The sequence below is a fragment of the Salarias fasciatus genome, chromosome 23 (assembly GCF_902148845.1).
Source record: "Salarias fasciatus chromosome 23, fSalaFa1.1, whole genome shotgun sequence".
NCBI classification, from domain to species: Eukaryota; Metazoa; Chordata; class Actinopteri; order Blenniiformes; family Blenniidae; genus Salarias; species Salarias fasciatus.
In genome coordinates, this window is record NC_043766.1 from 19925731 (window position 1) to 19952244 (window position 26514).

The window sequence follows — 26514 nt, forward strand, 5'->3', positions numbered from 1 at the left end:
TGTAGCCAGAATGTTCACTGAATCCAGAATGTTCACTGGAGTGTGGTTTTCCTCTGGAAGTCTATCATCATTTTGTGTGTCTTGCTGGAATTCAGCTCAAGCTGATTGATCTCACACCAGCTGACAAAGTTTTTGATAATAGACCTGTATTCTTGTTTGCTCCCCTCAGGCCCTGTCTACACGGAGCCAAGCTCAGACAAATCCGCACAAATATTTGTACTAAGTCAACCATCGTCCACACGGAGCCAGCGTCACAGGGCTCTGAAAACGACAAAGTCTGAAGCCGGGTCCCAGAGTGGAAAAATCTGAAGACGCGCCTGAGACGTCTCAGCTGTTACGCCTTTGCCGCACATATTTATTGAGATGATTGCGCCATCGCCCGGCTTCTACAACAGGACGCATGCGCGGAAGTCCGACAGAACCACAACAACAATGGCGCTTCAAAATGTCTTTTAAATATCTGTGCAAAATAATAATAGTACCTCGTCGTCCGTCCACACCAAACTTTCCTTAACTTTCGCTCCGGAGGTCGCCGTCTTTGCGTTTGTTTGCAATACAACATGAATACAACGCAATTTTATATGCATGCGCACTACCCAACTATTACTGCACTGCAGCGCCGCCAATGGGCGTGGTTATGTATTACAGCGTTTACATGCGTCTTCAGTTCACTAATGTGGACGCTTTCTTTCTTTTTTTTTTTTGTGGCTGACTCCGTCTTTATGCAATTCGTTTTGTAAATTATGACCGTTTTGGCTCCGTGTGGACAGGGCCTCAGATACACATCCAGAGATGGCTGTGTTGTTGGAGAACTTCTGGATGTGGCAGTTTTTAGAGCTATGTGTGAAGTCCGACGTGTAGAAGGTGAAAAGGAAGGGAGAGAGGATGAGAGAACAAATACTGTTTGATTTAGGGGCTTGGCGCGCGCGCGCACACACACACACACACACACACACACACACACACACACACACACACACACACACACACACACACACACACGAGAATATAGGGGAAACGAAGCATGCTAGTGGGAGTACAACTTATTCTATTCACAGCTTTCAGATTTGGTTGCAGTGAAACGAATTTTTTCCCAAAAATAGAGTTCAAGTCCTGTTTTTGGCCAACATATGGCAGTCACCTCTCCGCGGATACCTGCGTTATCTCGCACCACTTTGGTCGCGACCATTGTTTTTCAAAGCAGGGGTCTGTCGATTAACATGAACGAAAAAACACAATCGCCATCTCTATATTTGCCGTGTTTTCCAACGGTAAATACATTTCATGTTCATAAAATAACTACATTGTTTAAATTATGAGCTTTCAGTGCTATTCTTGACGAAGCTCCGCTGAGTCCTTCCATTTGTTTCATTGTTGAAATGCCCCGTCCTGTTTGGTTCCGTCCTCATCCGGAAGCGTCCGTGTTTACAGCAGCGTATCAGCCACTGCACGTTAACTTTGGTGGTTTGGCCGGAGAAATTGTCACGCTTTTGTTACGGCATGGTAGCTTTTTATTAATCACATACTTAAAATACAGGCCCACTGCAATTAGCATGTTTGCTCGCAGAACTAAAAGTTCCAGAGGCGCGTTACGATGACAGGCTGGTTAACGTAGCGACGAGGTTACACAGCGCGGCAGCTAACAACATTAGCTCGATCGGTGACCGACTCTGCGAAGCAGGTAAGCGTGTCGGCGACGTTGGAAGTGCGTGTATCCACTGGCATATAATCCACGTCAAGTCTCTCGTGTTTTTTATTCCGTCCCCGCATCAACCTGCTGGTTCAGAAAGGCGAGTGGCCATGGGTGCGGAGAGCAGCGCGCTGCGGAGCTGTACCCTGGAGGAGCCGCTCTTAACTCTGCCCTCTGGACTCACCATGCACTCGGCTGTGCTCCAAGATGGAAAGCCCGCTTCAGTGTTTGTTCACAAGCGAGGCAATGAAGACAAAGTCAGCAAAGCTGCGAAGGTATTTAGTGTAAAACTGCACCCCGCTTCTGCTTCTCATTGAAATAGTATTGATCGGTCGTATGTGCCTGAATGCACACGTTTGCACAAATATAGCATTAAACTGGGTCTCACTGAAACTGTAATAGTACATATACTCATAGATGAAAACTAAACACTTGGCTCTCATGTACCCGAGATGGGTAGAGACATAATGTTACGCAGCTGTATGAACGTTTATCACTTCAGAATCCATCTGTATTCTACACTGTAGAATCTAAACTGTTTTATCTGTTAAGAGTTGGAGGTTGCTCTGATAGATGCAGCTTACTCTGATTGGAAGGAAGGGAATGCCCAGGACATGCCGTGAGTCTGTGCCATTGCAGTCAAATCTTTGAGTGACAATTTTAAGTCACCAGTCAGCATTCAGTTAATTTGTTTTTCAAATGAAGACAACTGGAGTATCCCAGAGAAAATGTGTCTCTGGGCCCACACATAAAGCTGGACATTTTTTGGCTTGGTTTTTACATTTGGACCAACAACGGCCTTGAGGATTCCCTAGTCAGTGATCATAAATGTGTCCTATTATTAGTTTCTTGTTTTCTAGATCTTCTACCACACAACTCCATATCTCACTCTAGGTGCATCATTAATGAACACACAGATGAAAAATTCCATGCATTATGTGACGAACATGGTCAATCAGACTGTGATGATGTGCCAGCCCTGGTGACAGCTTTTTCACAGCAAGTGTTTGTTCTAGATACAGTTGCTTCTCTCATATTAAAAAAAAAAAAGTGAAGTCCTCACCTTGAGTTAGTTTGCTGTCTCTGGCATAAGTGTTTGAAGGTAGAGCGTTTATGGCAATCCACAAAACTACAGGTCCATCGACTGCATCTTGAAGAATTGTTATTGGAATTCATTGCAATGATTAGGGTTGCAAGAAAAGCATACTTTCCCAACCTCATATCAGTCAACAAAACAAACTAAAAGTTCTTTTTGATAACATAAATGTAATCTGTCCTACTAATCCACAGGCTCCTGTTTTCTCTCACACTGACTGCACTAATTTTGTAAAATGTTTTGTTGATAAATTCAGTGGAACCAGAGCCAATATACCCCCCCCACCAGTCATATCACCATCTTTCTGCTTTGCTCTCACATCTCGATTTTAAACTCATTTTCCTCTGTTTCCTTAGAAGAGGTTACAATAACCTGTAACCGTTACAGGTTAGTTGCAATGAAGCCCTTATTTGGTCGTTTTGATTTTATCCCTCCATCCTTGTTTTGTAATATTTCTAAAATTAGTCCCACCGTTGTCAACATCATAAATCTCCCCCTTTCTGTCTCTACTCTTTTCAAACATGCTATAATCCAGCCTCTCCTGAAAAAAAAATAATCTTGACCTCTCCCTATCAACCAATTATAGACATATCTCCAAACTGCCCTTCATCTCTAAAATGCTGGAAGAGGTCTTTGCCACACAGCTCACAGCTGCTCTCGAAGTACATGGCATGTACGAGCCATTCCAGTCTGTCTTCTGTAACCTGTATTCAACAGAATCGGCTCTGAATAAAATCAATAGTGACATTTTGATGGTGGAAAATGATGGGAAATGCTCATTGCTACTGCTTCTTGACCTCAGCTCTGCTTATGACACTGTTCTCATTCTTCACTGTCTGTTTTAGTGGGCCAGTTAATGTCCACAACGCCCCTCTGTCTAGTGGTGTTCCACAGGGTTCTGTCCTGAGTCCAACACTTTTCTTGCTTTCTTTGTTCTCTCTCTCTCTCTCTCTCTCTCTCTCTGTTGATAATTAGCTGTTTTAGGATGTCATATCAATTATATGCTGACAACATTCAATTATATTACTAATTCAAACAAGGCGAGAGCAGCAAACTACCAATTTTAAGAGACTCTTTGCAAATGTGGATGTCTAAAAACTAGGTTCAAGCAAAACAGAAGGTCACATTGTTCCCCCACCCCAAAATGGATATCATCCATTAATCAGCATATTGACTTCATATAGACTCCAAGTGCTCGTGGTAAACCCTGCCGTCATTATCTAGGTGTATCTTTGACTAGTCTCTGTCACTAGTCAGCTGTGTCAACCAGCAAACTTATTCTTGTTGTTGCATTTGCATAACATAAGTCAGTTAAAATGTTTGGGAGTTAAAGTGAAATTGCAGGTGATTTTATGATATTTTACTTCCTCTTGTTTAGAATATTGTATTGCCCTTTTTACCTGTTCAAGTCACCTTCAAACAGGCCAAACTGCAGCTGCTCCCACATCGCCCCTGTCTTATCCGCTCTTCACTGTCTCCCAGTCACTCTCCTGTTCATTTTAAAATACTGGTGCTAACTTTTAAGACTTTGCATGGTCAAACACTTTGGTATATTGCTGACCTCCATCACCTTTATGCTCCAGAAAGAGCTGTCAGGTCTGGTCATGAATAGTTACTTGAGGTCTTACAAAACCCATGGTGACCCATGGTCACACCAAAGCTGCTCTTTGCTCCACAGCTGGGATCTCTTCAGTCCTGTGAAACTAATGAGGCAGCTGAAAACATTTTTTTCTCACACACTCCTTTCTTTGATCTGTAGCTGATCAGTTGTATTTATTATTTTTTGTATATGAATGTTTTTGCTCCTTTGTGTTTTAGCTGTTACTCCCTTGTTTTTATTACAACACATACTAATATTTTCACAGATTTTATTCCTGTTTTTAACTTCCAAAAGCACTATACTTAAAGCACTTTGTGATGGTTATCTGTGAAAGGTAAAGCTACCACAAAGAAGTGTACCTCACAAAAATACAGTCCAAATTCTTCAGCTTTTTCTGTGAAATGAGTATCGATCAGTGTGATGGATGATTTTGTAGGTAGTGTGTGAGCCTTTGATGTCTTATTTGCCAGGCTGTTTCACACAAGTTATGGCACTCCTTTACACAAGCTGTGGATATAGGTAATTCAGAAATCCATGTCTCGTCATTGCTGGTAGTGCTTTCAGTATAAGCCTCTAAGAAATGTTTAATATGGAGAATATCTTACATCCTCCACTGTTTTTGTTGTGTTGTCAGCCACATACAAATCTACTGAGCATTGTAAGCACATTTGACAAACTGCATTGTCAGCCTCAGGTGAACATTTTCTTATATTTACAAATGAAATGACTCAGCTGCAACCTTGTGTGTCTTCACATTGACTGCTTTGATTAGACTGTGCACTACCATAAATCCAAAGCCTGTAAAAATGTTTGTATGTTTTCATTTCACTAGCTTTTGTTCAATATTACTGGTATATAAAAATATAAGTCAGATTTACAGAACATAAACAATTGTGTACTCGTAAACATTTCTTTAATTGTCGTTTCATTTCCTGCAGCACCTAAAGACACTGAGGCATCCGTGTCTGCTGCGCTTCCTTTCCTGCTCAGTGCAGGACGGTGGGATCCACCTGGTAACAGAGCATGTGCAGCCCCTGGAGCTGTTGCTGGAAAGTCTGCCCCCTGAGGAAATCTGTGCAGGCATCTATGACCTCCTACAGGCGCTTGTTTTTCTCCACGAAAGGGTGAACCAAACGCTCTCTTGAAATTGCTAGTTTTTTTGTCTTTTTGTCTTTTTGTGTGCAAATCTTTTGAACTGTTCTCTCTTGTTCACCAGGGTAAATCAAGTCACAACAATGTCTGTATTTCATCTGTATTCGTCAGCGAAGATGGTCATTGGAAACTGGGAGGAATGGAGACTGTTTGCAAGTTCTCTGAAGCAACTCCTGAGGTAAGAGAGAAAATGAAGGCATGGCAGAGCAAGCAAAGTGTGTTCTTGGTAGATTTTATAATTCTTGACATTTCAAGATTTATTCAAAGTTAGTTTGTCATGTTTTAAATTGGTATATCTCTACAGTTTCTCACAAGCATTAAAAATGCAAGAGAGGTGAGCTGCGTTCCCCCTGAAGAGCAGGTAAGCTTGTTGAATGTCAGGATGACAAAGAATAATCTACGCCTTTTACACAATTATTCAAGGAATATGTTGTTGGCAGGTGGAGGGCTTTAAAATCCTTCCGGATAAACATGCTCACTCCCGAGACTGTTACTCTTTTGGAATGATGGTGGAGGCCCTTCTTCCCCTGCTCAGTGGCTATGGTGAGTGAACACCTCCCCGTAACAGCCACTGTTTATTTTGTGTGTCATGTCAAAGCTGCATGTATATATTGTCAGTTGTTCGTTCCGGTCTTGTTTTGCCTTCAGTGTCACAGGAGCTGTCCGACAGTCTAAGAAAGACACTGCAGACTGGCCTGTTGCACTCTGATCCCCTGTCTCGACCACCACTTAGCTCCTTGCTGAGTCATGACTTCTTCAGGTATGTTGTGCAGCGATGGTCAAGTTATGTGAACATAATGATTAGTTACTAAGTACTTATTACTTTTCTAAGAAGGTAATCCTGTTACTTTACTGATTGTTTCTTTTCAAAAGTAATGTTATTTATTACTTTACTTTTCAAAAACGTGATGCACGACCTAAATCCAATGTAAAGCAGTAGATCTTTCAGCCGATTTCTGTTTTTTCTGCATATTCCATCATATAAAACTGAATCAAATGAAAGTGTCCTTATTAGACGTTTTAGTAGTTCCAGTCGTTTGACTTAATGCACATTGCATCCACCATGTTTTAATAAAGTCATTCTTTGGTAACATACTTCTGCATATTTCAGCATATAAAAACAGTTCTTCTTTGTGTGCACACTCCTTCATTCCTTCATTCAGTGGTTGTATCAGGGGCTTCCTCACTAAGTTTCATATTTCCTTGTAAGGTGCTTGCTCTGGTATGAGATCGAATTTTTCGCTGTAGATGAAAGCTTTCTACGGAACATACAGCGTTTTTTTTCCTTTCACCTTTTACTGAGTCAAACTCAGTCATATCGGTACTTTCCAGCCTTAAAATTTTTCCTACTGTCTCCCACTCCACGGTGTCTGTTCATCAATACACGTCTGTTGTTTACCGCTGATGCTCTACCACTCACACGCCATTGTCACAAGACAGTCTCACAAAACAGTCACGGTTTAGCAACGCAGTAACACGGCGTACTTCCGTGAAAATAACAGTAAATTAATTACTTGCAGTTTTGTTTACTCATTACTAGAAAAAAGTAATCACATTACAGTAACGGGTTACTTCTAACGCATTACTGCCCATCAGTGACGTTGTTTGGTATTTTTTTGTGCAACACTGAAAATGACCTGCTTTCAAACTCTGTTATTGTTTTATACGCAGGAATGATTTTCTGGAAGTGATGAACTTTTTGAAAAGCTTGACCTTGAAGACAGAAGAAGAAAAGAATGAATTCTTTAAGTAAGGAATGCCTTTCTTGTTTTCCTACAAATGGTGCTCTTCTATTAATTATCAGTTAAAAAAATAGATAATATGAATGAATAAATTGTTGGTGAAGAATTTTCCTCGGGGAAGTTTTCTGACTAAATGTTGTCATTAATGCACTACTACCATTTAACCCACCATTGTACCATAGCTGTTTTTTTCTTTCACATGTTTCCAGAGTGTCTGTCTCCTGACCTTCTGATTTTATGTTTTCAGATTTCTTCTAGACAGAGTCCAGAACCTCCCTGAAGAGCTGATTGCTGTTCGCCTCGTCCCAAAACTCCTCAACTCTCTCGTTTTTGCAGAGCCCATGGCTGTGAAAAGCTTCCTGCCTCATCTGTTAAGGCCAAAGAAGGGTAAGATGGGACTTTTTTCAAATTTCTGCAAAAGCAATACTACATTTTATTCGTAGTGCACTTCACATTTCAACAATCTCAAAGTGCTACAGAGCAAGAGAACAGTAATAATAATTCAAATGTGCTAATTTCCTCTTCAAAGGGAAATTAAAAGTGTGTAACAGATGACTGTGACAAGCACACTGCAGTGCAGAGTTTGAAGTTGTGCAGCTCAAGCTCTTCTTAATTTCTCCTTTGTGCACAGATCCCAGCAGTGGCGATAGCGGTGAAGATTGCCTACTGTCTCTCTCCCTGTACCGTAAACATGTGATACCTCAGCTTCTTAAGTTGTACAAAGTTAATGAGGAACACATCCGGATCGTGCTGCTCGCTCACATCCACATCTATGCTGAATTCTTCTCCCACGACGAGCTTAAAAACCAGATCTTACCTCAGGTAATGACACTTTATGGTAGTTTTTTTGTGTGACGTTATACTCTTATTTGCATTTCTGTTGAGAGGTTTAAAGTTTGTCACATTTGAGCATTTAAAAAGGGTGTAGCTCACTATAGATGTTGAACAGGTTTGTCTGTATATAGTTACACTTTGAGCTAAATTGTTTTAGACATATGTGTCACTGTTGAATACTTCAAATTGTGTTATTATTGTTTCTTCCTGGGCTTGTTTTGCAGGTCTTGTTAGGAATGAGAGACAGTAATGACTCTCTAGTTGCAATGACGCTGCAGAGTCTGGCGGTGCTGGTGCCGTTGTTGGGGGCTCATGTGGTCGTTGGTGGGGAGAGAACTAAAGTCTTTAAACGCACCACGCCCAACTTCAACAAGTCGGCAGAAGTCACCCCTGAAAGTAAGCAATGCCAAGCAATCATATTTTAACGGTGACAGCCACAGTTATGAAAATACATGCAATTAACAGTCTCTAAAGAGAATGTGTTGACCTGAAAGTCTCTATATAAACTTCATGGAATATTTTTATTTACATAATTACTCCTAAGAACTATGATGTAAGGTGTCATCAAAGCAAAACTATAAAACAACTGGTCTTTCAAACCTAACGATAAATTATTGTGACCATTATTGTGGTCAACAAAGCAAATGTGATCGTTGATATAAGATGTGTGTGAGCTGTTGTGATGGATGGAATGCAACACAACACTCTACTCTGATTTCTTGAATACTGTGCAAGGCACAGCAGATCATTTGTCATAAATGAACTCGCAAAGAATTCCTAAGCAGCTTATGAAATATAAAAGTTTGATGTTTTGACTATAAAATGCTTTTAAAGTACATAATGTTCTGCGTTTGATCCTTTAACTGCTGCTGTTTCACACTGTTTCTTTTTCAAGCAAACTCGGTCCTTTCGCTGAGTGCGTACTGGGCCACAGGACGCCGTGTTTGTGCTGAATTGTAGGGATTGAAGAAATGCTGAAATCTTACTAATGTGTCTGAACTGGACTAATAGTAAAAAGTGTAAACATTGCCTTTGCTCAAAGGCGAAAGTCAGCTGCTCTTTCCATTTTGGTCTAAAGGGCTGGTTTGCCCCAGTTTTACATTAGGCTTTAAGAAACTTCAATGACTTATTTAAATGAATATGTTCATTTAAATTCCTCTGGTTACTGTGCATGCAACTGCAAATTACTTAGTTCTGCAGAGAAAATCTTTAGCTGTGTTTTCATATAGCTACTTATATTGTCTTTTGCATGACAATGTACCCAAAAAGCAGACTCACTGGTAAAGTGTGAATAGTGAACACAGCTTAATTACAAAAGTGATAAATGATGTTAATTGAAAAAAAGGTGTTGTCTGAAGCTCAGCTTATGATGCCTACCCTTTTTACAAAGGAGGAAAAAAAAAAGAAAAATCAAACAACCCAAGCAACTTAAGCAAGGCAACTCATTAACATAATGGTTAATCACAAAAACAGTTATATAACCACAATTTCATTAAATCCAATAAAAATTAAAATTATGTAAGTTTCATAAAATCTCAAAGGTCAGTGCAATCAACTGTTACAGTATTTTAAAGAATCATCCTTTGTCCTAATTTTCATGTAACATTTTTTGATTAAATGTGGAAAGTGAACATGTCTTCAGTTGTTCTTCACTGATCCAGCTTAAAGCTGTTGTAGTTTCACAGCTGATTAAAAGTAGTGGCAGAATACACTCTAGACGTTACAAATATCCATCAGAGGACAAAAACATAGTGACAGAAAAATACAATGATGGGAATTTTAGCAAACTATCTCACATCAGCTTTGATAAATTTCTTCGGAGCTTAGTTTACTACAATTTACTCAATTTACTTACTCAAACAAGGGTGCATTCTTGATGTGAAGCAAGAATGCTAACCAGCACATCACCATAAAGGTAATGTTCTCACAAAGCTAAGGAAACCTTTCCTTTTTTTTTTTTTTTTTTTTAGCTTCACCTGTTCATATCGTTGGAGCCTCCCACCCTCAGATGGCTCAGCCCTCCAAAGTGCTGAATTTGTTTCCCAGACCGGCAGGAACTGAAGGCTTAGTCCTCGGTCACATGGGTAACTTGTCTGGCGCTCGAGAGAAACCAAGGGTCATCACACCGATATCGGGTAGGAAAGACACTGTCATTGGTATTAATTCATGTCTTTGAATTTATAGCACCTAAAGCTCAGACTGCCTTTGTGTTCCAGATGTGAGCACACAGATGTCTCTACCTCTGAATGGCTTTCATCCAGATCGTGGCATGGCGCTGTCGTACAGCCCAGAGCGGACCGACAGGCTCAGAGGTGCCACAGAAGACTGGCCTGACTGGAGTGACCCGGAGGAAAGCGACGGTCGAGCTCCACAGTCGGTTCAGATTCACATTCAGGCTGCGAAGCAAGAAGATCCCACCAGCACCAGGCTGCCCCTCTCAGATCAAAACACTGAAGACGAGCCATGGGATGACTTTGAGGACACCGAAGCTACGTCAGATCTGTCTCCTACAGCTCCTTTTTCAGACCCAGTCGTACTTACACCGCCCACGGGGGCCATTGTTGTAGCGCCTGCAAAAGTTCCTCCTGAAGTGATCAAACTGGGCTCGTCTAAACCTCTTAAACTGACCTCGTCACTGCAGCCGTCGACACAGAAAACCAACACTTCCTCGTGGGACAGTGGCTGGGCTCAAGAGGAAATGGACTCTAGGAAATCACTCAGCCCCACAAATCTGAAACCCACAGTTGTGCAAAAGGCGGGTGGCACAGGAGGTCTGGGGGACGAGTTCACCATCAAGGTCAAGAAAAAGGTAGCACAAGACCCAGAGCTGGACCTGTTTGCAGACATGGTGCCGGACATCAAGCTGTCCTCTCCTGCTCTGCTGCCACTGGAAGACGGCAGCGTGGGTGAGACCGGGCAGCTTCCAGCCTCCTCGGACGCCGCAAAGTTTCTGCAGGTCGACTCCAGTGTCGACCATTTAACTCTTACCACCAAGTTCGCCGTCTCAAGCCTGGCCGAGGTGAGTGTAACCTGTGCTCTGGGACGCCTTTTTTTTTTCCTTCGGCGGGTGTTTCCTTACATTATCCAAAAAACATGCTTATGAGCCTAATTGGTGATCCTAATTTGTAACCCTAACCCTAATAGCTTGAATTACATCTAAGTTATAATCCTGAATTTATTCAGATTTTGTAGCAAAATTTATTTCACCAGTAAAAGTTTGGACACCTTCTCGTTCAATGTTTTTTCTTCATTTTCTTGACTGTTTTCATTGTAGATTTTCATGAAGGCATCTAAACTGTGAATGAACATAAATATGCAGTAAACCAAAAGTGTGAAGTAACTCAAAACCTGTTTTTTATTCAACATTCTTCCCTTTGCGCATTCTTTTCATTCTCACAATGAGCTTCAGGAGGCAGTCACCTGAACTGGATTTCCAGCAGTCTTGAAGGAATTCCCTACAATGCTGAACACTTGTTGGCCCTTTTGGCTTCACTGTGTTCTCCATCTCATCAGTTTTCATTCTTCTTCTCTTTAAATTGTCGGAATTTTGTCAAGTACTTAAAATAAATAAACTAAACACAGCCTGCAGGTGTGTTTTGGGTGGCAGTCCTGTTGGAAAAATAAATTACGGTCCAACTAAGTGCAAACCGGATGGCATGGCATGTCGCTGATTCTTTGTGCCTTCAGTTTGGAATAAATCCCCGACGGTGCCACCAGAAAAGCACCTCCTCCACCATGCTTCACAGTGGGAAGGGCATGGAGAAAACATTCTTTCACATTTTCTGCAAAAAGACAGCAAGTGCAACCAAACATCTCAGATTTGGACATATTTGATGTCCATTCCTTGTCCCCCCTACAAAAAAACTCTTCTACTTGTTGTTCTTCCTCAGTCGTAGTGTTGTAGCAGCTTAATAGTTGACGTGGAGATGTGTCTGCTACTGGAGCTCTTGAGTAGCATTTATCTGCGCTCTAATCTGAGATGCTGTTAACTTGCTGTGAATTTATGAGGCTGCTGACTCCGATGAGCTTATCCTCAGCAGCAGAGGCGACTCTGAGGTGGTCCTCATGTCAGTTTGTTACAGTTTCTCTTTGCAGCGATGATTGATGGATGAACAGTTGTCCAATAGGACAGTCAGCTGTGTACCATCTGATGATCCCCAACGCCATTAAAAAGACAAGAAATCCAAGCACAGGGTGGCGATTTGAAGGCTTTAAAGTCAACATGTTTTGAGCGATTTCACACTCGAAGCTTTAACCTTATGTGTTGATTTACAGTTTTAATGTCTTCAGTGAGAATCTACAATGTAAATAGTCACGAAAAGAAAGTTAGTTTCTTCTTTCTGGAAACTTCATTTTGCAGCACATCCATTTTCTTTCTCCCCTCTCACAGGCTGAAACTGACGGCTGGGGAGACGGAGATGACCTGAACTGGGATGATGAGAACGCCTGGTGAAAGACTCGACCACTAGATAAAAAAAAAAGAAAAAAAAAAACTATGCGCCACATCTGGAATGCCATTTAACAGAAGAGTAAACTGGAAGTTGCTCTTCATTCAAACTACAAAGAGACTTTCTGGTTGCACCTCATGAGAAGTTGCTGATGAACTGGAAGGACCGGCTCTTCAAAGACAAGCCGATCATAACTGTTTGCCAAGTGACATTAATCACCTCTCTAGTTAATCCAGAGGTAAAAGTTTTCCATCTGCTCGACTGTAATTTTTGTGAAGTGCCAACTTTAATATTGGCATTGAGATTAGGGTACACTATGACAACTTAACCACGATCAATCAACTTGATTAACAGATGGCTTGCACTTTGTATGAATGTGAAACAAAAATTACATAATTTATTTGTAGGGTTTTTTTTTTTTTTGGTTGCTGGTGAAATAAACATTTTATGCTGTATGAAACATGTCCCTGTTTTAACAGTGTGAAGTATTTAGTTTTGAGGGATATTCTGTTTGTAAGTACCGCAAAAAGGAAACAAACTACTTGGTAATAAAATGTTTAATAAAACTTAACAAATGAACAGTCAAAAGGATTTGGGGGGAAAGAAATCAGCAGCAGTCGATAGTGAGGAAACATTGAGAAGGATCAAAGATTAGGTTGTACAGACAGATAATAATCTGAGACTTGGAGCTGCTACGATGTGCTGATTTGGGTTATGAGGGCCTGAAGCTCCTGCAGTCTGGATTGCAGCCAGTGTGGAGGTGGTGAAGTGCTGCCGGCTTGACGCTCAGCCAGAGCCTGAAGGGCCTTTAAGGCACTCTCAGCAGCCTGGAGGTAGCGGCTGTACTCATCCTCGCTACTGGTCTCCTGTCGAGCTCTCTTCGGGCACAGCTGAAAAGGAAGAGGACACTGATGACATCTTGAAGAGAGGCCAATATCCTGTAATAATATAATCCGACCAGCTGGACTATTTATAAAAGGTAAAATGTGGCGGGAAGCCCTTTGAGAACTTTCAGGTAATTCAAATAACAATTTTCCATCTTAGTTTAATTGCACACTGTGAAGGACCTCTGCAGAAAGGTCAGTCAAAACATCTTGGACAATGAAAAATAAAACCTTTGCAGATATAAACTGCATGAAGTTTCACTTGGCCCCTCACTGGCCACACCATCACTGCTCCAACACCCGACTATAGTCTGATGACAACTGCTGCTTTCACCCACATCTGCCTTAGGGTTTGTGCATCACTATGTATGTAAAAAAGTCTGTATTTGTAAATTATATTTGGATCAAACATTTGCTACTTTTTTTACTGTTTTTCAGCGTGTGTCACTCTGGCCAGCGGAGGCATAACCATGCATTAAGCATGCATATTCAGGAAAGCTGTTAATACATGTAAAGTTAATATAGTGTTGATGCTAACCTCTGAATCTACAGATGCTTCAGCAGCTCGTTTGTTGGAGGCATTTTCTTTGTTGAGCTCGAGCTTTTCATTGTGCTGTTCAATAGTTGGCCTCTCCTGTTGGAGCCTCTGGAGCCGTGACCCCACCTCTTCTTCTGCATTCACGGTCTGAAGAATAGCATAAGTGTCATTCACCATTCAGCCTGAGGATTAATTCCAGTAATGTGTTGCCATTGCTTACCTTGCTGAGATAATTCACCACTTTGGTCTTCGTGTCTTCTGCAGACAAACTCTGGGAGATCACCTCTTCGTGGTTTGTATTCTTTTAACAGTAAAAGAGGGGACACTGAGGTTAAATCAAGGATTCAGAGGCAAAACCGGAATACATCAAAAAAAAGCTGGCATCGGTTCAGTCTTTTATTATACCTCAGCGAAATACGAAAAAGCCTCCAAGGCATGCTGATGCAGCAACCATGATGAGTCAGCCAAGAGGAATCCAAACAGGCCACTCAGCCTCGGAAGAATTTCACTCTGTGGAGCCAAATAAGTTGTCTAATATCACATTCACTATCCAATGACATGATGTTCCAAAAAACATGTCAGAGACTGTTTCAATAAGCACTCTGACATGGATAATCTGCTGTAGGATTCACAGTAGCGTCTCAGGCAGCAGCAGACACGGTTTCTCAGAAAAAAAAAGTCACATTTCTATTATTTTTTGTAACTTTGGATCCATCACCTGGGATTCAGGAGGAATAAAGATCTTCCCCAGAGAGGAGAGGAACTCCAGCGCAGCCAGCAGAAGCTGATCGCCACACTTCAGGGAAACCACTGCTTCTACGCACGACAGCGCCTGGAGGGACAGCGCACCGCATCAACACACACCTCGTCCACTCTTCACACAGTCAAACGTGGAGACTGAGCAAACAGACATCATACATGAGCAATGACTTCGGGTTCCATGTTTTTCACCAGGATGGATGAGAGCGGTAAGAGCTGCTGCAGAGTACACTGGAGCACGGGGTGGACCTGCAACTGCAGAGCGCCACATTACAGGGAGGAGAGTCCAGCACGTTGGCTTCTTCGCTACTCGATCAAACAGGTACTTTCACCTCACCTGGTCCGGGTTCATTCGCAGCCAAAGCTGTGTGACTATCCTCACTGCAGAAAGCACACACTGCTCCTCCGGAGACGACTGCCCTCGAAGCACCACTAGGAGGGATAACAGCACCACATTCTGGTGATGAGAGACACTGAGTCAACACAACACCCTCGAGCTGCAGTTGCACCGAAGCTCTGACAGGGAGCTCACTTCAACTTTTTTTACATTGCAGAAGGAAGTAGAAATAAAGACCGTTACGTACTTTATGACAGATGCTTTTTAAAGACTGAAACTGTTTTAAATATAAATACATTCACCAAAAATCTCACATATTTCTCCAGGCATAAAGTCCTCACAAATTAAACTTCTGAAACGTGCAACCCACACACCCGAATACTGCTGTCATGTCACATAATGTGAGATTAACCACAACAGTAACCTGCATGAGTGTGATGTACTGGACGTTAGGGAAGGTTTATGTTTACATTCTGATCCTACATAGTGTCATAATACTGAATGCAGCTGTGCTGACAGTAGTTAAACTAAAAGCCTCAACATTTGTGATATTGTGAAAAGTTTAAAGCATAAGTTTTTTTCATATTTTTTCTCCGATTCTAGAAATAAATCAAAAGCCACATCTATCTCAAAGTTTAACATAACCAGTTGGCTGATGCTGTCAGGTTAGTTGAGTTGGAATAAACAGGAAGAACTGTATAAGTTAATATGGTCACTTGTCCAATAAGAAGGAATGTAATTTACAGGTTTTATATGCACGATAGACAAATTCCAATAGTGATAAAGCTGTTAGTCATGAAAGAAGAAAACCTTTAAAAAAACAAATGCACCACAGCAACTTCTGCAGACCAGTTCTTTTTTTTTTCCCACCTAACAGTGACTTTACTGACGCAACTAACAATCTTATCAAGTTGTCCGCTTTCAACCTTCAGAACAAGCTTATCTGGACATCACTTGTTGAAGGCCTTTATAATCTGTCCAGTCTTTCATCATTTTTCAAGGGTAAAAGCTTTGCTAAGAGGTTCTCATAAGGAGCTTTTTTTTTCTTTTGTTCATTGCAGCTACTTCATCTCAGCACAAAACTAAATAATACCACCGAGAGATGTCAAGTAACGTCTTAAAACTCAAACACGGCCTCTCACAATATCACATAAAGCACTGACACTCTTTAAATCTCCTCACCACTTTCTCCACTTGTCCCAGCTTGTATCCCTCGTTCTGCCAGTCAGTGAGGACTTTCTGAGCATGTGAGATGATTTCAGTTTCTACAAGCTGATGTGTGTCACGTGAAAGAGCTCTGAGGACGACCTGATGCCACACGGGAAGGTTCTCCACCTTGGACGGAGGAAAATGTGTCACCAACTCCACCTGGAAAACACCAAACACTTAAAAACCTGTCAGAGCGTATGATCAGGCACTGGATGAGGCACTGGGCTGAATACGTGAAGCACCATTTGATGGGAGTTCCACACAGAGGAGTCAGGGCATGATGAATGCATCGTCACACCAGGGATAACATGAAGTTGCTGGATTTCGACAGTGGACGACCTCAGCTAACGACTGACTGCTGTTTAGAAGGCTGAATCTTTCTCACTGCTTCCTGTTTTTTTCAAGGTTTATTGAAAACTGAATGTTCTGATTGCATGTATGATATAATTATGCATTTGCATGTAATGACATGAGTAGGATACATCTTTGTGAAGATTTTTTCTTATGCATTTTTACATGACACATTGCATACTGAAAATATATATCAAGGCAAAAATAAGATAGAAATTATCTGCCAAATGCAGTAAATGAACAAAGAGCATTATCTTAATCGGTAAAATAAAAACAAAGAGGTTGGAGTAAAAGGAATCAATCTATCTTCAAGTGAACACTTTGACATGTGAGTTTCTGCAGTCTAGTGGAGTATAAATGGTTTTTCTTCTCATATGGTTGTAAAGAGTTTCCTGCAGTCCTCGATAATACCTTAGAGTCAGTTGAGAAACAGTCCTCTCTAATGAAGACTTTGTTGGGGGGAGGGTTCCCCAGTTCTCCTGGTTTTCCTCACCTGGTGGTTTGGTGTCATAAGGAAAACCATGCGTTTCAGCAGGAAGCCCAGGTGGAAGGACTGGTAACACTCAGCACTGCACAATTTCACCTAAAGGAGCAGAGATGAAGTGAGACAGTGCGACTGCCGGTGTGAGAGCGTGGAGGGAATAACAGCAACAAGGCGTAGGGAGTAAGACGGACGGTGAAGAACTGAAGCAGAAGGGATTTGTACATAAATGTGTGAGATCCAGCTTAATCCGATGATATAACAAGTAACAGATTATGAAAAGGTGTCACAGTGTGCAAAATTCCTACAACACCAATCATCACCTCCGCTGGGATGCCACAGAAAACAGGGTTAGACCCCATACCAAGCTGTAACCCTGCTGAGGGGATTTAGTTATTTTGGGTGAGAGAGGTCACAGACGGGGGAGAGGCACAAGGGAGTTTGAAATCCATCCTATTTAATGTGCATAAAATATCAAGTCAGCAGTGTGAAGTTGAAAATCAGTCCCACAGGGGGAAATTTACAATGTCGCAGCAGCAAAGTGACAGTATAATAGGAGAAACAGAGAACACAACAATAAATTAAAGACATAAACGCATGTACAATATAAATAAGAACGACTGAAGAGCACAGGGATACTGAATGCCACCATCCGTGATTTAGTTTTCATAGTTTCTACCCACCAGCCGAGCGATGAGCAGCACGTGATGAAGACAAAGCTCTGCCGTTCCATACCTGCAGGCACAGAGTGAGCAGCATAAACATGCCTGAGATCTTCCAAGAGCAGCGACACTTCGCATTGTTGCTCGCACACAAATGATAAAAAAAAAAAAACAGAAAATGCTTTGAAAGTTTCAAATTACTACCTGCTGTTATAATAATAATAATAATAATAATAATGATAATAATAATAATAATAATAATAATAATAAAGGATTAATATTTATCCATAGCTCCTCACTCTCACCGTGCCATGAAGCACCACACATCTGTTGCCAGGAGCGCTGTGTGAGTATCGGCCTGCAGCACCGCGTCGAGCAAGCATCGCTCCTAAAAGCAGAAACACAAACGGTGACAGTCAGACGAGCAGGTGGTGAAAGCAAAAGTGAATCTGCAGAAAGCAAAAATGTTTTAACAACTGTAAAAATGAAAGTGAAAAAATAACTTGTATGAACTTGAATTACAGGAAATCCTGTGGGAAAAACACAACTAGAATGTGATTAGATAAGCTTGATAAATAAATCACTTACTTTCTATCCATCTAATATGCCTGCATAATTTTTGCTAAAAACAATTTAGGAATATGATGCCAGAAGCCACTTCAGACTGCAGACAGTGAGCAGAAAAAATGGACAAAGCACATGGAATGTCCTTGTTTTCTGTGTTAAAGCGCCATAAAATGTAAACTCGTCCCTGTCGAAGTCTCACACACACACAAAGTGCCTAACCTAATATAAGACAAAAAGAAATCATGTTTATTGTCTTCATCAAAACGATCCTTAAAATATTATTTAATAACTGAATTGGTAGGAAAAGTAAATTATCTCCAATGCTAATGGTTTCACAATAGATTATCTGAGTCAGGAATTTCAAACCTTGATTCCAAAAATGAGATTGGGCCAAGGACCAACTTCACTTGACCTAGAAACAAATCCAATTTTTCCAAATGTGCTTTGAACAAAAAGCAACTGCTGAAAGGATCCGTGTCTCACATGAACCAAGTTTCTGAAGGAGTAATTCAGCTTCGTAAAGCTGGTGGGGGTTCAACAAAAAAAAGCCTTTGTCAGATATTTATGAATTGGTTAATATTACAAAAACATTGATTCGGCAAGTTGTCCCTGGTGGTGCGTCACAGAGACAGCCACTGCTTGAAAAAGAAAAAGAGGGGGAAAAAAAAGCATGACTGCAGTACAGAAGTTTGTCAAAGAACCTGCTGACACTCCACTACATTACTAGGAAAAAGTTTTCTGGATTCACTGAACCGAGGCTGAATTGTGCTGGAAGAATATATTGTGTTCCTTAAGCGCATGAAACTGGTGAAAAGAAACATTAAAAACATCACCCCAGTAGTGCAGAGGAGATTCAGTCACGGTTTAGGTCTGGTTCACAAGCTGGAAACCTGGACAGCTGGCCAATATAGAGGGGAAAATATTTCCCCAGGGAATAATGTTTACAAACATTTAGGATAATGTTTGAGTGAGTGAAGCTCAGTAGGAGCAGTGATTCACACACTGGAAAAAAAATCTACAACATAGCTTAAAAGACAGAACGAAACCAACAGAAATACCAAGAGCTAACATAGCGATGCACCAGGGAACTCACAAATATGGACGAGTTGACGGAGTCAAGCAAGGACTGATGAAAATTCCTTGAACGCTGTTCTAATTAGCAGCTACAAGTAAAGCTTGGTCAAAGATTTTGCTGCCAAAACAGGTTCACTGAGTTATTAAATCAAAATTTTAACTTGAGTTAGATTGAATTTAATGGATATGCTCAATAAAGATGTGAAATAAGAGCATTATTTGTGCGTTGCTATGTTAAGTACAACGTGCTTGCGTCTTATATGTAGACTAGATGATATTTTATGACAAAATGCAGCAGAGAGCTACAAAATTCCAGCAGACTCCTCGTCTTTTTCTTCCCCCGGTAACCGATAATGGGTTTATTCAGGGATTAAAGCCGAAATGTGATTAAACTTCTAGCAGCAATTAGAGGCCGTATGAAGTCAGGCCAAGTTAGTGGAGAAGTCGGCAAACAATGATTAAAGGCACAACCTTCATCATTGCCCTGCTGAAAGAATCTCCCTGCTGGTTCCGAGCACAGAGCCTTGATATTTTAAAAACAACCAACAAAATCACAGCAGTCACGTATTACGTTAGACTAAATGGGTGTTTACACTTCCCATTAGTGGCACCAGCATGCCCAAAAAATCTCCTCAGAGGTTACAATTTACAACAACAAAAAATTAAAAAGAGAAAGAAAGAAAATGTGTGGAATTTAACAAGATTTCAGCTTTTGAAACACAGTGCCACAAGACTTAAATCAGGGGAACTTCCACTCTCATTGTTCCTGTGTAAAGGTCTCACCAGCATGGGGAAGTACACAGGTGGAAGCACAGCCACACTGGCGCAGAGCTGCACACACACATGGTGGTGGAGCGAGACCTGGGTTTGGGCTTGACCCTTCAGCATGACCCCTGGCAACTGCACCGGCAGCTGGCGCTCAGTGTGGCATCGCCGGAAAGCCGTAAAAATGGCCTGGTAAAGAGGAAGCCTGGTGACAAGAGCACAGGAAACAAGCTCTGAAAACATAAAAATGCTCCTCCAGTCAGCTTTATCAATGAAACATGCACTTTTTCTAAGGCTTTCGAGTGATGCACTTATCACTATGTTATTCACTTATATTATCCTGTGTTATCCTGTGTTGTAAATGTAATATATCAAAATCATTCCTGCTAAACACCGTGCACCACGCACCTGATATATTGAAACACTTTACATGATTAAAAACAGTCCAATGCGCTCTCATTACCTCGGCGTCTCCTCTGAAAACTGGCTGCCAGTGTGCCAAAGCTGCAGCACCTCCTCTGGCTGGTCGGCCATCTGCCCCATGATGTTGACCAGCAGCAGACACTGAGGAAGCTCCTGCTCAGGACTCAACTCTGCAGAAACCATGTTGCATGATTTGATGTGAAAACTCCATTCAGACACACAACTGATTAAACTGCGAGCAGCACGTCACCAAACTCACAGCCGCAGCAGCAATAACCTCAGAATCTGTGTAAATGCTGCTCATACTCAAACAACCTCTTCAAATGGCCATTTCAAACGAGTTATCACCAGAGCTGATGGCAACATTCAAGGATTGTTTAGATAAAGCACCTTCTTTGCACAATACTTCAACGACACATGGGAGAAAAGCCGGGCCTGAAAAGTGTAGCATTCCAGGTTTGACTTTGGGCCATGGAGATTTCTCCTGATTCTCTTGAGTGTGTGCTGACATTATCAGCGCACATGGTGGGATCCTCAACAACTCCATGAATTTTCTAAAATAGTTTCACTTTTTTTCTTTTTTTTTTTTTTTAATTTGCTGCAGGTTTGTGAAATCTGACCTTTAAATCTGCGTGCCTCTCCAAAATGCTTCTTTGACACACAGCCACATTACTGACCTGCTACCAATCACCCCAACAGTTGCAAAAATGCTGTTTCAGTTGCTTTTGGATTTGTTCCAATTATTTTTCCAGCATTTTTTGTTTCATCAGTTCTTACTGTTTGGAGCTGTTTTGCTGGACAAATACCACAATTATTCAGTTTTGAGAGAGCATCTTAACTGTAGGTTTTTTTTTGTTTTTTTTTTTAATGTGACGTTATTCTAGCAGATCTGAGTCCATTAGTGATGTTTACAAATTTGAATGCCAAGTTACAACTGCCCCACTCTTCCGTTATGGGGAGAAACGGGAAAGCATCCGTCAGCCTTAGCACGGCATCGGACAGAAAAATGTTAAACAGACTTCAGACTCACGTAGTTCCTGCTGGAGCACAACTTCAGCAAAAGGCTTTAGTGGCAGCAGCTGGAGCAAGAAGGCGTCCATGGGAACGCGAGCTGCTGCGTTCAGCTCTTCACACAGACCTGCGGGCAGCGCTGGCGCGCTGATGCTGGGAGGAAATTTACTGCAAAACAATCGAGCACGCAACACAACTGAAATCGACCGATGAGGCACTAAATACTGCTGAGTCTGAGATAAACAAAAAATACCTTATGATCTGAAGGTACAGCTGGTGAAAGGAGCCACAGTGCTTTACCAGAAAATATTTGAATTCCTGTTAAAGAGAGGTTTACATGTTCAGCTGCACTTTCATTAATAAAGTTTTTTTTTTTTTTTTAAGTTTAAAATTGTTTTTAAAACAACCAAGAGTATCACAACCAGGTCCAGATTTTTTTATGTACCTTTATATAATGAACCAGGGTGTTGGCAAAAAATCTGCACATCTTCGCAGTTTTCTGAAACAGTTTGACTTCTGGGCTCTGTGGCGTCTCCTTTACAAAAGACAAATGAATATTAACACAAAAGGGAGCCAACAGCAAGTTTACATTTGATCTTTCACTGATGGGAATAGGGGAACACAACATCCTACGTCAGCACATTACTCCAACATCTTAAAAAAAAATCTCTCATAGTGTCTGATAATTCTGTCAAAGGCAGAAATAAAGTGTAAAACTGCAGTCATTAACATATTCGGAGTATAGATTATTGTAAGTGAACATAAATAGTTGCAGATCACAATAAATGTATGCCATTATTAAATCCCAAGAATTAACACTTGGACAAGGGAGGTGAAAAGTATTTGTGCAATAAGTGATGTATTTCTGGACACCAAAAATTTAATTAAATTAAAAAAAAAAAAAAATTATATATATATATATATATATAATTTACACTCAGCAGAGCTTCCTACCTGCAGTCCAGCATATTGAATCTGTCCAGCCAGTTCTACACAGCTCTGAAAAGAGGACAGCAGGTTGTCGCTCAGACTGCGGCTGATATCACCATGATGTAGATGCTCTTCAACCAACGACTGATTCTTCAGGCTCTGTCTGAACGACAACAACAAAAAAAGTCAATTTAATTTGCTCTAGGACTGCATTATTACAAGAAATGTAGCATGAAAGATAATCTGTTAGTGACGGCACTCACTTGATAAGGAACTTCCACGTGTTTGCATGCAGAGCAATGTCCAGGTTGGAGATGATGGAGCAGATGTCCAGAAGACTATGGATAACTGAGTGTGATGAAAAATTATGTCCAGTAAAATCAAGACCATAGCAAATGTATTTTTAATTAATATGACCAAAACACAAACCTGTGACAATGTCTGACACCTCCTCCTCAGAGGCACTGCTGCTGAGGGAGATCCGATCCAGCAGGTCCAACAAGCCCTTCTGAAGGGAATAGGCCTCCTTGAAAAGTCCCTGCAGCAGGTCAGCCACCAGGGACAGGCGGCCGCAATAAACCGCATCACTGTCCTGCAGGGACAACATGCAGAGAAAACAAAGCTAAATCATTTATCTATTTGATTTTTTTAAAACATGTACATTTTGCTGGTTTCATATTTTTTCATATCTCTAACTGGATAAAATTGATTTGAATTGAATTGTTTTGAATTGATTAGGGATTACTGCACTCATATTCAGTTAAATACTATGAAGGAAACAACAGAAACAGAATTAAAAAAAAGAAATAATCACTGTCCTAGGCTGCTCTGGTATGTTATGCCTGATTTTCACACGTTCACTATGTCAGTACTGCACATGTTAAAGCTCACAGATTTCATCCAGAAGCAATATTATATTTTTGCAAACACCATTTCGGATAAATAAAATTAAGCAATACAAATGAGAGCAGCTTCAGCATATAATGTCAAATACACAAGAATCAGTATTGCACTTGATTCTCTAAACCGTAAACCAAACAGACTTACTTTGCAGTGCTGAAAGGTTTCTCTCAGGACTTTGAGGATACACACTGGTAGTGAGCGGATAGCACACAGATCTGGAGCTTCTTGAAAAGAGCCGATGTGACGCACGCAACACGATAATGCATCAATTATCTGCATCATTGCCTAAAAATCACAAGAAGTCTGGTCAAAACATTACTGACCCCTGATGCAAAAACATCATACTGTGTGTATCATATGCGCATTGATGTACAAGAGTAAATGCAATGGGTGTACGTGTCTCACTGCATAATTTTGAAGTACGTTGCTTTGTAATACCTGCAAGATGCTCCTCAGTAAGTCACACAGCTCAGTGTTTTGGCTTGAAAGACCTCCAACTTGGTCCACAATTTCTTTCAGCATGCTGTCAAACATGGTCACTAACTGCATGTGTGGCAAAAAACACAAACAAACTTAGGAAGTGCAATGTTAATGAGGGATGTAAATGCACAGCAAACAGTTTGTGGCATGTAAAATGACATAGCAGCAAAAAAGTAAAGCCAAAACATTCAATGTGACTGATACTGCAGAGAAATCCAGCACTGTGGTCATGGTGCCCATGAGCGTAATCAAGAAAGAAAGCTTCCTTTAACAGGGTCAAATGGCTTTTATGAAATTTCTATGACAGAACGAACTTAAGACTTATTTTAATACCAATGTACAGAATGTACATACATTGGGATAAAACATTCAGCATAAAATGGTTTTGTTTACCTTTGGTAAGATCTTGGAGAAGCACTCATTTTCAATTTCTGAGAGGTCAATATGTGGGAGGAACATGTCTGTAATTATTCTCAGTACACCTGTGAAGTTGACACATTTTGAAGACAGTTCAAACAACAATTAAATCTAGGATTACAAACAACTTGCTACTTAGAATTGTGCATTTCACAAACTTACGTATATGGTCCTCCCAGCTGTCAGACTGGCAATGCAAAGAGTGCAACAGGTTAAGGAGCACCACAGTCAGTTCAGACATTAAGTTGCTGTGTGAAATACTCTAAAAGTAATACAAGTTTACGGACAGCACACTATAAACTACTTCATTTTCAGGTTTTATTTGTATTCTATTTCATGTTTCTTTCCTACTTTTGAGTTAAGTTTGATCTATTATGTGTTGATACCGCTGGAAATGAGAATTTGAAGCTCTATTTACTAATACATTTTTCATATAAAATGTAATCTCATGATAATTTAGAACCTTGAGGAAATCTGATTTTGGTATGTAATGGCATGCTTTCAAAACATACACAGCTATTTTAAAAAATGTTTTATCTTCTTTCTTGATCATTTCTGCATTTTGGGGGCTTCAGCTACTTGTCAATCAATATAGACATGAAATAAATGAAAAAAGAAACCAGGTGTTTGCCAAAAAAACTTAGAAAAGGTTGTCCATGATAGATGAAGTCACTACTCTGCTGTGCTTCAAAATGCTGTATGTATTTCCACTGAAGTCTTGAAAGATGCACTGTTGAACTTAAACAGAGGTTGTGTTACTGGAGTTAACTTTCGTTATATACAGAAAGGTTTCCATATGTATTTGGGGGCTAATTACATTAGTTTTGAGTAATTTAGGGACCCTTGTGCCCGTTACACCTTTGAAATTGAATTTGCTTATATAAGACAAGGAACACAATATACAGCAACATAATAATGTATCACCCGATTTTCACACCTACAAATCAATTACTTCACCAATTTGCCTGAGCAAAACACACATGTCATCAACTATATGCTTTCTAACGATACACTTAATCATCCTGATCCGTCTGATCAATCTGATGTTCAGCGTGGGTGAACATAAGACGTATGCAGCAAACATAAGAACCACATTAAAAAAAAAAAAGTTATTTAGAAAAGTCAACAACGTAATGACTCATGGGATAGCAGACTAGGACATGAGGCTGTGATGGAGAGGATATGGTGAGCTTGGGCAGGACGGACTTGAGCTCCTGGCGACAGGTTTCCTGGCTCCACTGCACCACCTCGTTCAGGAGCGAGGCGTTGGTCTGGGACATGATGGCTCACCGGGAGGAAGGGGGGCGGGATATCAGCACTGCAGCCAGACCACAGGAACATCCAGGATGTTACTTTCTCTGAGAACGACTCATTCAAGTGCGCTATGTGTCACCAGGACGTGTGTCTGGCTCGTGTAATTCAGGGCTCACTTGTTAGACTGCACTGAAAGATTAGAGGTTTTTGATGGACTTGTTTTACTCGTTTTAGCATTTAACGCTAGCTTAGTTGTCTCGTATGAATAATACATGTAAATGTCCTACCAAGAAGCGGGGAGGGTTCCACACCTGCTCGGCATGAAGTCACGCTGACGTTCCTACGAGTTAGTTCGTCAAAACTTCGCCGTTTTAATGGGGACAACGAGTTAAAAAAGTAGATATTGTTCAGCATAAAAGCAAAAAGTGACGGGAAACAAAAAAACATACCGCGCGCCGCTGTGTGGAGGCGGAGGTGACGTCGTGACTGACGCGCCTCATCAGCCGCGCTCTGATTGGCCAAATGCTGCAGCGCTGAATTCCATCAAGCCAACGAGAGAGCAGACAAACTGTAAGCGCTGAGAAAACCTACTGCTGTTCTTCCTGTCTGAAAAGATAGTGTCAAGTTTGACGATGAAAAGAATCACGTTTGTTGACCCACGTTGCTTGAGTATATGTGTATAAAGTACGCATAGTGTTTAGTATACATTATTACGTATAGACCTAAAAAAACTGCCACATTTTTCACAACTACAAATGTAATGAATTGCCACGTGATCCTTCAAATAAATACGTTTTATACACTAGAAATCCAAATATAAAAAAAAATACATTATTGATTAGTTTCATTATAAATGTGATTTTCTTAATTCAACTTAATTATATCCAGTTGAATTCATAGAATAGAT

The 26514-nt window shown here is 40.8% G+C and overlaps 2 protein-coding genes across 5 annotated transcripts; one reads left to right on the top strand and one right to left on the bottom strand.

The window, feature by feature from the left end:
- The first annotated feature begins 1422 nt into the window (after positions 1 to 1422).
- Positions 1423 to 12665, top strand: scyl3 (SCY1-like, kinase-like 3). Its single transcript, XM_030082726.1, has 14 exons — positions 1423 to 1681; positions 1787 to 1965; positions 5325 to 5510; positions 5603 to 5716; positions 5843 to 5899; positions 5979 to 6081; positions 6187 to 6298; positions 7210 to 7287; positions 7528 to 7667; positions 7912 to 8102; positions 8339 to 8510; positions 10085 to 10249; positions 10331 to 11133; positions 12505 to 12665. The coding sequence occupies exons 2-14, from the start codon at positions 1801 to 1803 to the stop codon at positions 12565 to 12567; spliced, it is 2349 nt and encodes a 782-aa protein (XP_029938586.1). The 5' UTR covers positions 1423 to 1681; positions 1787 to 1800; the 3' UTR covers positions 12568 to 12665.
- A 445-nt stretch (positions 12666 to 13110) lies between these two features.
- Positions 13111 to 26075, bottom strand: firrm (fignl1 interacting regulator of recombination and mitosis). Of its 4 annotated transcripts, none has more exons than XM_030082724.1 (25): positions 26057 to 26075; positions 25538 to 25671; positions 24516 to 24555; positions 24330 to 24418; positions 23895 to 23999; positions 23601 to 23741; positions 22983 to 23145; positions 22817 to 22901; positions 22578 to 22716; positions 22069 to 22158; positions 21877 to 21941; positions 21643 to 21791; positions 20653 to 20782; positions 20208 to 20394; positions 18089 to 18171; positions 17805 to 17856; positions 17134 to 17223; positions 16263 to 16448; positions 15081 to 15200; positions 14903 to 14998; positions 14703 to 14816; positions 14390 to 14494; positions 14205 to 14285; positions 13985 to 14131; positions 13111 to 13452 (listed from the first exon to the last, which is right to left on the bottom strand). In XM_030082724.1, the coding sequence occupies exons 2-25, from the start codon at positions 25631 to 25633 to the stop codon at positions 13255 to 13257; spliced, it is 2751 nt and encodes a 916-aa protein (XP_029938584.1). In that variant the 5' UTR covers positions 25634 to 25671; positions 26057 to 26075; the 3' UTR covers positions 13111 to 13254. The 4 variants fall into 4 exon arrangements, with proteins under 4 accessions (XP_029938584.1, XP_029938585.1, XP_029938582.1 ...); XM_030082725.1 differs by lacking the exon at positions 26057 to 26075 and adding an exon at positions 25895 to 26037 and having other exon boundaries at positions 14903 to 14992; XM_030082722.1 differs by lacking the exon at positions 26057 to 26075 and adding an exon at positions 25895 to 26037.
- Between the last annotated feature and the right edge of the window lie 439 nt (positions 26076 to 26514).

Bases quoted from the DNA above. Each gene is read 5' to 3' on its own strand.
- scyl3 (XM_030082726.1), top strand. From the start codon at position 1,801: ATGGGTGCGGAGAGCAGCGCGCTGCGGAGCTGTACCCTGGAGGAGCCG. The intron at 5,511-5,602 runs GTGAACCAAACG...CTTGTTCACCAG, and splicing joins TTGTTTTTCTCCACGAAAGG to GGTAAATCAAGTCACAACAA. The intron at 8,511-10,084 runs GTAAGCAATGCC...TTTTTTTTTTAG, and splicing joins GGCAGAAGTCACCCCTGAAA to CTTCACCTGTTCATATCGTT.
- firrm (XM_030082724.1), bottom strand. From the start codon at position 25,633: ATGTCCCAGACCAACGCCTCGCTCCTGAACGAGGTGGTGCAGTGGAGC. The intron at 22,159-22,577 runs GTAGGAAGCTCT...TCTTTTGTAAAG, and splicing joins TTCAATATGCTGGACTGCAG to GAGACGCCACAGAGCCCAGA. The intron at 18,172-20,207 runs GTGAGACCTTTA...TTCTGCTTTTAG, and splicing joins CTGTGTACTTCCCCATGCTG to GAGCGATGCTTGCTCGACGC.